At 37.7% G+C, this 12314-nt stretch overlaps 1 protein-coding gene across 7 annotated transcripts in view; it reads left to right on the top strand.

The window, feature by feature from the left end:
• Nucleotides 1-12314, top strand: part of EHBP1 (EH domain binding protein 1) — a 226264-nt gene that overhangs the window by 153261 nt on the left and 60689 nt on the right. For all 7 annotated transcript variants that reach the window (XM_074925462.1, XM_074925197.1, XM_074925116.1 and 4 more), the window contains one exon: nt 1359-1502. In XM_074925462.1, coding sequence (XP_074781563.1) covers nt 1359-1502 — 144 coding nt within the window. The remainder of the gene's footprint in view (nt 1-1358; nt 1503-12314) is intronic.

The raw sequence follows: 12314 nt of genomic DNA, 5'->3' as shown, positions 1-12314 counted from the left end.
AGGTAGAAACTCCAGAATATTGTTATGCTGTTCATTGAGTGGCCTCAAGCATGCTACTTAACTACAATATCTTTTTCCTTATTTTTGTGATGATATCAGCCCTGTTTACAAAAATGCCAAAGCAGCCTATTAATTTTACCCCTGTGAAGAGCTTTCTTGAGTTTTGGCTTTGTTTGGCTTTGTGCCATTTGCTCTGATTAGAAAAGAATATAGCCAGTCTTCTGGTAATGTGAATTGCTTCAAGTATTTTTACATTTTTTTCCTAAGTGCCATAAAGATTTATTTTATTGCAAGAGAAGAAGTCCTTAGATGGGTGATAATGGCCAAATATTAGTTCCATAGCCAGCTAATTCCTTTAATCAGTGAAGTCTCGTGAAGTTTCTCTTCATCATCATCTTTGTGTACTGGATGAAAAAGGAACATCGTGGCCCATACAGAATAATAGAGCAGAGGAGACAGGATGTCTTCTCTATGAAGATTTCCATGTGCAAGGGTGTAATAGGCCAAGAAAGAGGAAGAGATGACTTTAAAGGTGGTTCTCTGATGTTAATTGTCTGTGCATTTGCACATGGTAATAAAATCTCAGACATGAGCCTCAATCTTAACCTTGAGCACTCAGTTGCTGGTTAAGAGTCAACCATCTCAAGTTCCACGTGGTTGTGGCAGGAGCACAACCTGCAACATCTGTCCTAGCTCTATCTCATGTAAAGGCCTAGAGATGCATTTTCCCAGAGTCTTCACAGTTGACCTTGACAAAGAAGTTAGGACTTGGGAGTATGTATGTGTGGGAGCTGCTCATGTTGCCTATGCAGAAGCCCCTCTTCTGTTATTTCTGCTCTTCAATGATTCAGTCATGTGTACAAAGGACTTTCTTGTGGTTATTCATAAATAAAGTAGAAGCAGATATTTTCACAGGTTTTTTGCCTTGTACCTAGCCTCTTTGTGTTCAATTTAAGTTATAAATGATACCCATATAAGTAGCCAACAAAGCATTGTATTTGCATACATATTAAAGTAAATAAGAAAACACATAGCACATTTAACATAGCTTCCATGAAGCCAATTATTTTTTTTCCACAGTTGCAGTTTAAAAGCATTAAGTATTGATAGAAATTAAGTTTTAAGGGGAGGGGAGAGAACTCTTATTTACATTATAAAGGCCTACAACTTTTTTTTAATTTTGCATTTTGATCATCTTTACTTTTCATTTCTATAGAATATTCTGTCACCTCATGAAGCTGTAATCCATGTGACTTCTGACCTTTATTATATAGGAAGGCTCCTGGCTATTAACCACTGTATAAACATTAAGTACCCTGAGGCTGCCTTACTGTTAATTATATTTCTTTATTTTTAAGCAACGTATGTTGTCAAGACAGGAAGAACTTAAAGAACGAGCAAGAGTTCTGCTTGAGCAAGCAAGAAGAGATGCAGCTTTAAAGGCAGGGAATAAGCAACTAACCAATACGATCATCCCAGCCCGCAATAAGCAACTGAATGATGTAAGAAATATTGGCCAGTATGGCAGTTTGCATAGATAAAATTTACAGTATATGCATATGCTTTTGTGGGGAGTGTGCTTGCAGAATATTTCTTTTCAACTCTGAATTGCTTTGATATGTCATGTACCCTTAGTTCACTTTTAAAGCCTGTTTCTCCTGCTGTTACAGCCAACAGAAAGATGCCTTAGACTTCACTGGAAGCAGAGGTCTAGGAGCTACCTTCTTTGATTGGCATTGCAGCTTCTAATGGAACAAAAACCAAAAGTTACTTGTTAAATGATAGTGAAGTAATTTATGCTATTTTTGATTACTTCTCTTTTTTCAGTTAATGTAAATGCATTCCCTGAGCCTGTGATGTAAGCTACTTGCTGCTTCATAAGTGTTGTTGCAGTGAATGAAGCTGCTTGTGACAGCCTTGTAAAAGAGTTGATGAAACAATTCCTTTTTATCACCAAAGTTGATTATGCTGGTGAGATGGGAAAGTGGAGCTGGGGAATGAGCTCCAGTGTTGAAGCAGCTATGGTTGCACCTCTAGTGGCCTCCATGGTGACCTGGAAGGATGCATACTCTCTGGAGATGAAAGCTAATTAATTTTTATGCAAACCTTCGTAGTGTGGGTTTTGTGATTCTAACTATTGCGCATTAGAGACTACTGGCAACTGAGAATGTAAGTGTAACTGAAAAATAATGGTACAGAGAAGGGCTTGAATCTTTACGGATTCGCATCTTTCAGAGCCTAGTCCCAAGGGGCAGATTTTGCTTTTTACATAAATGGGATCATACAATCAAAAAATGAAGACAGTGATTTACATGTCTCATTTAATTCTCTTAACTGTCTTGGATCCATGCTGTACTTTCTTCTTAAGAATTCCTCTTCCCAAACTGACACTTGTTTTTTCTTCAAAATATATTCATATATGCAGACATGTCTTATTTGTATGATGATAACATAATGATATATAAGCAATTTTTAAAATTGCTTTGTATTTAAGTTTTTCCTAGATAAATATATTTTAGTATAAATTTCACTTTGGATTTTTTTTAATTAGTTTTTCATAAAGCAAATGGCATTAGAGAAGGGATACTATAGGCAACTACTCAGGCAGAAACATCTGTAATTAAAGTTGCCTAACATTTTTTATTACAAGCTCCTATTTTCAAAGGTTTTACAACTTTGCTAGTATTTCATTGTTTGAGCTGAAATTTCCCCCTCAGCTTTCTGCCTCGGGGTGATTTTTTTTTTTTTAAACTTTGAAAAAAACTCTATTCAACTGTTTTTCTGTATTAGGTTGGATAAAGTATTGTTTTATCTGTGTCAAAAAATGTCTTAGGGGAAGAAGTTTTCATCTCTTTGAAAAAAATCTGTTAAAAACAATCAAGGTTGTGTTAATAGCACAATCTTGTCAGAGAGCCCTGAATTTCAGACAATGTGGTAAATGTCAGTAAAAATTGTCTGTATGGACACAGCACAGCAAGAGCATCTTTTACCGTTGCTCCCCTAGGGATCAGGGCCCATTCTGATGCAGATCATAGTATTGGAAAGCAAAACTTTCTCTTTTAGACTCAAACTCCTGGTGATGAAATCCAAACAGGAGGAAAAGGAGCTACCCAGCTGATATGGAAGAGGAGAAATGTGCCGGGTAGGTGGCAAGGAGTTTGATAGCAATGCGAAGGTAGACAAAAATGAAGACTGTGTCTAGGCCAGCTGAGGATAGGAGATGGGGAGAGAGTTTTCAGGGTGAGAGTTAGGTTTGCATAGTTCAGGCAGCCAGATTACCTGTTTCATTTATTACAGAAGCTGAAAAATGAATTAGAAGCCTGCAGGAGAGAGAAAGACACTTTCTTTTAGGGCCACTCTGCAGATCCAAAACTTCTTGCTGCTTCCATTAGAAGGTCATCACAATGTTGGGGAGGTACCTTCAACCCCACATACTCAAGGTGGCAGATTCCTTATGATTTCCAACACAAGATTCTTGGGGACTGATTTCTGGAAGTTCTGAATGCACCCAGCTGTAGCCAAGTCAAGGAGAACAGTGCTGTGAGCAAATGGTTCTGACCTCTCTGAAGTCTTGGGCACTCTGAGCAAACAGGTAATGGGCACTCTTGACTTGAGTTGACTGTAGCATAAGAATAACAAAAGCTCCTCAGCTCAGAAGGGTGTTGTGGAGATGTAATTTCAAAACTCTTAGATATGATAGTGAAGAGTACCACAGAAATGCTCTGGAAGAAATTAATAATTCTATGTTCAGAGAAAAGTTTTGTGTATTTTAAACAAGGTGTAGGACAGACCGCGAATGATGAGGGTAAGGTGAGATATTGAACAGTTGTTCATTCACTGAACGTTGTCAGTCATGGACACTGAAAAGCATCTTGTAGGAAAAAAAAAGTATGGGTTATGCAATTAAAGACTATGTGAAATAAGAACCAATGCAAGGTTGTACAGATAGTGTAATTTTGACATTTTCTAACTTTTGAGTGTTTGATGTACCAAGCTCAACATTCTCCTAATGCATTTCAGTGGGAAACATGCATTGTGAAAGGGGGATATCTTTAATGGAGGCTGGTATAGTATTCATATATTATATAAAGTTGATATAAAATAATATATAAAGCTGTATATAACATACATATGTTGTATACATATGAATACATGTGTATGTTCTGAATGAGGGTGTATGTTTGCATCAACATATATGGATATAAGATAAAATACATTGATTTCTGGTTTTCTTTTTAACATATTTGATCTTCACAGGGATGAAGCATTTCCATTTGATGTGGTTGTGCTAGTTTACTACAGGTCATTGTTTATTTGATTGTTAGAAAGTAGTACAGCCTTATTTCTATTCAGCGTTTTCTGGTCATTAAGGTTAATAAGAACTTTGACTCAAAGCAGTGTTGTATGTGTCAGTGCGCAGTAATGTGTAGTAGTGTGTTATCAAAATGAGAGCTATGACAGTGAGAATCAGCATTTAGTAGCGGGAATTGGACTAGGCTCATTTTTGGGATGGATTGAGAGAGATTCAAAAGAAAATGCTTTAAAATAGGAAGATCTAATTTTAAATAAGAAAAATTAAAGAGATAGTCCAGAGCCAATACTTTCAGAAGTAACTCTTGAAGTTTGCAATTGCACCTTTTTTGATACCTTCACGAAAAGGTCTTTAAGCAGCCCAGTCTTTCAGAATGTGCACTGAAAATCAGTCACCCCCGCTAAACTAAGCCTGCAGAGAGTCATTAGTTACTTCTGAAAATCTTGCCTCGTAGGTGTTGCTGTTACCACCTTACATTTGTCATATAAGAGTTATGAACCAGCATTTTCTTAGTAAACAAGTGAGAACAATATACAGTGCGTGGGGTTGTATTGCTGCTTGAGGTCAACAAAAAGGAGGAAATTTCCAGGTGTGTTCCATGGTCATAAATACAGGTTATTTGGTGTGTGCTTGCCTGATTTGTTTCAGTAAAAGTATTTTTTTAAAAAAAACAGTGTTCCTGTTTCTCATCTAAGCATAGAGCATAGACTTGCAGCCTAAGCCTTACCCTTCCTCTGGTAGAACCAATACTGTGTTATTTTTTTAGTAGTCATGTACTCTGGGCTTGCTTTTCCTTTTTCTTTTTCTTTTTTTTTTTTATTTCTTTTTTAATTTTCTTGCTTTTTTCCCCCTTTTTTATTTTCTTTTTCTTTTTTTTTTTTTTCTCCTTTTTTAAAACCTCCACTGTTTCTGTATTGACCACTAACTGTCCTCTCATGAAGTACTGGCTGTTTTCCCATGACATGTCCGTTCTCTTGCCTGTTTACCCCTTTTTCTTATGTCTTCTTTCTTGCTGCAGTGTGTTTCCATCATCTTATGATGGTGATCTGGGGTTAGGCCCATGTCAGTATTCTCACTCGCTTTACTTTGTTTTGTGTTTCTTTTTAACGGAGAAATTGATGAAGTTGTGAGAGCAGAAGATTAAGGCACTGAATTTGCTTGTATACCTGTTAACTCAATCCCATTTTCCTCTGAATCACGTATTTCTTGCTGCATCCCAAGCTGCATCCTCTTCCCTTTCTTCAGTTTGTGTCATCTTGTTCTTTCTCTTGCTCAGACTGTATTTTCACTGTCTGCCCTGGCCATTTCAGCTTCCCTCCTCCCTTTTAACTTTTCTTTCTTAATACCCACTCTCTTTACTCTTTCTTCCCTTAGACATCTTCCCTCTGCGCTTCCTGCCCTATCATCTCCCATTCCTGTTCAACCCACCTGATTTAGTCCCATCATTCTCTGCTTGCTTCCTCTCTTTGAATCATATTAGCCCCTTTTCTCCCATTTCTTTACTACTTGCAGCATGGTAGAGGTTTTTTCATTGTTAGGTCTGCTCGTCTGGTCCATCTGAGGAGCCTCCTGTATGCATACCAGCCTGTATGGAGGTATGTAAGCCTGTAGGCAGGTATTCAAAGTCTAAGAAGAGACCACATTGATCAGAAACTCCTTGAAAACATGCCTATGATTTGGGAGATTCATAGATATGTCCTTAAAATTGATGCAGCCTTTTGGAGATTGGAAAAATTAGCTTAAGAGCTCTGTGAACGGAGTTACTGATCCCCTCATGGATCCCTTTCTCTGTGGTAGATTTATAAACAGCTTTTCTGCTTGCTTTCTTGATGTGGGTGTGCATGTGGTGACTCTTTTACGAGATGCTTCTGTCATTTCCAATCTGTAATCACTTAGCTTTTAACCAGGAGAACATTTTTATTAGCTTGCTCATTTTTATTTAACTCACCTTTTCTCGTGATGAATATCACAGAGCTAGAAGGGACATATTTGCTCCCACCAGCTGCTGTAAAATATCAGCCTGTAGTGATGGTTGTTAGCAGCAGCAGCGTGGCTGGAATGCAGTGTTGGAAAGGAGAGGAGATTGAATCTGGTCTGTGCAACCTAACTGGCAAAGGGGCAGGCCAGAGGGGACCACGATGAGTGGAAAATATTCAGGAGTCACAGGGCTGAAAGGTCTTTCCAGCAAGGAACCTTCACTTGCAGAACATGGAGTGGAATCCGTAGTTCTTGAATCTCAGAATAACTCTGCTGTCAGCAAATACCAGCGAAGGCCATTGGCAAAATGTTCATCTTACTCTCCTTTAATGACTGGTCCACGTAAAGAATGGAAATTTACTGCAGCTGCCATTTACTCTGTAAACTCAAATGGCTATGGTTATGGAGTCAGCATGATTACAGAGAATGGAATTAGAAGTTAAGAAATGCACAGGCAACTTTAATTAACCTCCTTTGTGTATATGCATTATGATGCAGTCTTTAATTATGTGATCACATACTGTTTTCCCCAAAGCAATTGCGTCTCATTTAGCTCAGAGGATTGAGATGATGTAGAAGGCTGTTTGTCCAGAGGACCTCCGTCCTTTTGGTTGCAGAAATAGGAAGGTGTACAGCAAACGAAGCAGGGATTTCAAGGAGTGAAAGGATGAGGTCATGGTTAAGGTGCTTGAAAGAATTAAATGTAATGCTGCCTTTGCCTCAGAGTTCCTCATCAGTGCTGCTAAGTCTTTTGAACCAAACTTCCTCGAAGTGGTCACTAATTGTGTATCCTTCCTTTCTGCATTGCCATTTGAGGAGAAGATTTGATTTGCAGATGTATTGAGCATCCAGGTCTGTCAGGGAAAACAATTGGAGCTCTTCTTGAGACATATAAAGGGCTGCATAAAGCTTAGTATACTGAAAAAAAACCCAGGTAACAGGCTTCCCAAAGTGTGCACCCAGTGTTAGAACCTTTTAGCTGGATCTCCGTCTCAGTTTTCATCCAAAGAACGTGGTAATAACACCACCACGGGGTGTTGTGAGAAGGGTATGTGATTAATGCTTTTGAGGCACTTAAATACCGTAGTGATGAGCACTGTAGAAAAGCCCTTGAAGAAATTAGTAATTCTGCCCACTGAGCAGGATTTGAATATTGTGGAGTAAAGACTAGTGCTACATATTGATGGGCCAACATACTGAACAGTGAAAATAAACCCAAAGTATTGAACACCACTGGGTAGAGCTCAGATCTGGGCTGAAGATCAAAGGATAGTAAAAGATGATGCCAGGACAAGACTCTATTCTAAAGGATCCAGAGCAGGATGAAAATTAAGATTGTGCCCACTAGTTTTATTTATGGCATCTTCTAAATCAAATTCTTTTAACTTGTTTTGTAAGGTAGACAGCTTTAGCAGGGAATGCCATATAGCATGGAATTAATTAAAAATAGTGCTCATCTGGCAAAGGACGTGTTTTTCTTCCTAAAAGGGGCCACAGATCCTTCCTGAAGTTACTTGGCTTTTGCATGAGCTGAAGATTCCTCCCTGGTGAATTTCAGTGCAGGACTTTGCTACTCATATGTATTTGGCCAAAAATTCTGCATATTTAGGATCTAGCATAGGTTCTGGGATGCAGGACTTGAATAGTGTGATACCCAGAGGGAATTGCTCTGTCTTTTGCCTCTTGTGAAATAGGAAAATAGTAATTCTTTCTTCATAGCAGCATTCAAGGATGACTGCTAAAAATTGTGAGGGACTTCATTTGGACAATAAGTATTTAAAACCAGATTAATATAAACTGAAGGGGTGTTTTCAGAGAGGAATCCTGATACTTCTGCTGTGCTTAAATGCAACTGTTGCTAGCCTGTTTTCTGTGCAGAGAAAGGTTTGGGGTTACTTACCTCTGCTACCATTATTCCATATTTATTCAAGCTGAATGACAGCTATAGCTGCCTAAATATTTAAAAAAAAAAAAAAAAAAAATCAACTCTTTGAAAGAGCAGCGGGGACTGTATTCAGCTTTTGTTGTAGAATTTGCAGATAGAAAGTACTTCACCAAGAAGCTGTTACCTTCAAACATGCAAATACTGTCTCTATACAGAGGGCAGCAGCAACTGGCTATGCCATGAGATTGTTCTTTCTGCTCAGAATATTGCTTTTTATTACTCCCTTGCTCAAAGGACTTGTTGCAGGTGTATCCAATTCATATTTAATAAGCTCTTTCTACTTCAGGGGTCAATCTGTTTTGCCCATTACTTATCATTTTCATAAATATTTGAGTGCAAAATGGTAACTTTTTTTTGCATCCACAGTAGACTAGTGGAAATAGAAGTATTTTTAGAAAAGCTTCAGAAAGTGACAAAATCTGAGTTTGTATACTCTTAATTTTGATTGCATACAATTGCACAGATATGGGATATGCCAGCTGCAATAAAATAAAACAAATATTATTTTAAATGCTCAGAAAAAAGCTTTAATAAATGGTGCCATTTATTTATCATGTCCCGCAACAATCTGCTGCCCCTCTGAGCTAACAAGCTTCTAACTGTCCTGCTCTAATATGCGACCAAAAAGGAAACTCTAGTAAACATGACCAGAAGTGGTACAGAATGTAAATTCCAGTAGACAACAAAAATAGGATATTTTCATTTGATTGAAAGATGCCTTAAACTCAAGTTGGCATGGCAAGTATTCTCTCCTCCAAATACTTTAACAGGTTCTTGAAAATGAGTACCAGATAGCTTTATTCAGTAATTTTTATTTCTACATGAAAACCCTATGTCTCTTGCATTAGGAAAGGCATCTAGCTCATCAGCGGATTGGTTTTTTTTTTTTTTGTAGTCTCCTCAGTTGGGCAAACAAATGTCTGTGATTGAGGTAATGTTAATTCATTTAAGGAAACACTCCCAAGTTATTCCCATCTTGTTTTCCTTAAAAAACAAAGAGAAAAAACCCCAATCTTTATTAATTAAACATCTAACATGAATTTATTGAGGTGTAGGACTTTACAGATGGCAACCTTGGTCTTTTAATATTAATTGGAAAATATTGATTGGAGAAAGACTAGTCTGTCATGCTGATAATTGTGACCAGATTTAGATATGATCACTAGATCTTCCTGAGATTACACAGAAGCAGTTACCATCTAATTGGTAAAAAGATTGAACATTATTTTGATAATCCCTGAGCTTTGGTAACTTATTCCCTGTTGTTCATTTATATGTCTTGTCTGTATGCCACTATAAAGTGGTTAAATATGGTTTAAGCTGATAAGACTATGCTGTATAGTATTTACATTTCATGAGCATTCCAAGTTTTATAGCTGTTTTAACAATATACTTTTCTTTAAATGAAGGTTAGATCTGCTGACTGAACACTTCAAAACCACAACTGAACTGATATTTACTTCTTTATAACAACATGCTAAGGTTGAGATAGACTGATCTCATTTCCTTGATGGCAAGAACAAAAAGTTGTTTTATTTAACATTACTCAATACATGAAAAAAAAAAAAAATCTGTAACTTTTCAAGAAGGTTCTACATATTTTTACTTCATATTTGATCTGTTTAAGCACTTTCTTACTATGAAGTTGTGATATTTCACAGTACAAACATACTGCTATAGACAACTCCCTGATGTAGCTGGGAAAATAAATCAATTAGTGCAAGTAAACTAATTTCTAAGAAGAATTAGTATGCACTGTCATTTTTATACCAGGAGGGATTTCATGAATGAAGTGTAACCTTTGATAATGCAAGACAAATGTTATGCAGTTTGAGTTTTAGATATAAATGCTTGAGATTCTCAGCTGAATTTTATTGCTGTAATTTCCATAAGCTGTATCTGTTTGCACCACTTAAGCATCTGGCCTGAATATATAAATACACAGTTATTTATTATGTGGATGTAAATTCAAGGTGCTGCATGGTTTGCAGCCGTAACATTAACTTGCATGCTCACAAAAAATAGGTTGTTTATTAACTGAATTTTAAGATTGTCTGAACAACATTAGTTCAAAAACTTAAGGACCTTCTATCCATTTATAAATATTAGCAAAAGAAGGTATCGGTGTTTCAGAGCTCTCCCTTTGTGTCTGAAGCAAGACCCGGGTTTCTTAGTATTTGGAATGCCTTTTTTCTATTGCTGTTAATAACTGTGGATGTTTTCTGTGTGGATGTTCAGTACACGCTGTTGTGAATCCCAGGATGATATCACCATTACTTAGAGCTGTATTTTGCATCGCCTATTCTGTTACTGCTCAGCATGCACAAGGGTAGAGTTAAAATCTTTATTCATTTCATTTTAAAATGTTTCTTTTGTTCTCCTTATCATGTTCTGGCTTTCCCAAGGATATATGCCTTGAACGAAAAGTCACATGTGCATTACTAATTGTGTGCCATTGTATTTAAAGTTCCTAGTGGTGGCACTGTGAAGCTACTAATTCTTTTGCTTCACTTGATGTAAAATAATCTGAGTGTCTTTGATAGCAGTGAAACAGTATTAATTGTTTTGTACATTTCTTGGTCACTCTTCTTAGGTGGTCTTCATAATCTATTAGAACTTTCAGCCAGATTTTTGTAATGTCATGCCTCCAGCGGTGATTAAATTGGTAATTAATGAACAGTCCTTGGCAACATAAACCACATCCCGTTAATTTTCCCTTTTGAGTTTTTAGAAGTTGTCTTCTCTGTCAGAAAGCATTGCGCCACCTTGCTACGGCCCCTTGGCATGAAACCACAACGGCTTGATTTTTTGCAGCCATTAGTAGATCAGAGCAGTAATTTCACAGTATTTTGGTCAGGGTAATTATAGTACCAAGTACTGAGTAGAGTTGGGAATTCACACAAGAAGTCCAGAAATACCAGGTGAGCTTCCTTGTGTTCACTGGGACGTTATGATTAGTTTAATTGGGCTTTGTTTGATTTCAGCCGCAGAGACTCTTTGTGCCACGGCACTGCAGCCACTTTCCACTTTAGTGTTTCTGACCTGCATTGACAGGAACTGGTGCAAAAATGAGCTCTTTGAAGTGGGACTCTTTGGAGTGGGCAACTAAAAAGGGGGAAAGCAATGTGTAAATCGTTTACTGTAGCAAAGCTCAAAACTGGACCGAATACCCTGCATTTTACAGGTGATATGATTCAAGTTCTTTTGTATTTTCAGCCTGAACGGATAATATTTCTGCTGTGTTCGTGCAAATGTTTAGTAAATTACTGCCTTTAAAAATGCAATCTTTTTTTAATCGGTGGCTTTTATATAGCACCTGCTGTTGTACCTTCCTTTGAAGATACAGTCATTTCTCCCATCAGAAATACTGCGAATTGTCTCTTTAGTCCTGCAAACAGATCTGGGCAAATGCATTAATGAGACTGCAGCTGCACTTAGTAGTTCGCCTGTCACAAAACAGTAGGTAAAGGCATTCATACTTGAGTGACTGACTATAGGTGTAGCAGCCTTCAGCAGTACATTGTGCACATTAAAGTTTAAATAGTCACTTGCCTGTTGGCTTCTGAATGAAAGGACTGTCACTGGTCACTTCTCCTGAAGCCTTAATGAAACCAAATAGTTTGCTACGAGTTTGGGCCTAACCATTGGGGTGTTTCATGCAGTCTTGTCAGTTGATGTTCATGAATTGACTTGAACGGAGATCAAAGTGTTTCTCAAAATGGAGAAGCGGGGAGAGAGACAGCTCCTTCAATTGCACCACAAGAGCTAATCAAGCCATCAGTTCTTTATGCACTCTGCATGCCTTTAGAATTTAATACCCAATGGTTTGTCAGGACAAATTGAAATTCGGGGCTTGGAGGTGGTGGGGGCGGGGGGGGGGGGAATCTGTCCTCGTCCCGCTGCAAATAAAATACGTTCTTCACTCTTCTGGAGGCTCGTTCTGATAAATTTTATAATTTAATGTAAAACTGCAATGTTGATTAAATATTTGGGGTTGGGGGAAAAAAAAGTTAAGGTAAAGGATTCAGCGGGCATTATACACCTTAGCACTGATTAAAGATCCAGGTTTAAAGTGAAAGA

Source organism: Athene noctua, chromosome 1 (assembly GCF_965140245.1).
Source record: "Athene noctua chromosome 1, bAthNoc1.hap1.1, whole genome shotgun sequence".
NCBI lineage: Eukaryota > Metazoa > Chordata > Aves > Strigiformes > Strigidae > Athene > Athene noctua.
This window is presented reverse-complemented; position numbering and strand designations above follow the sequence as displayed.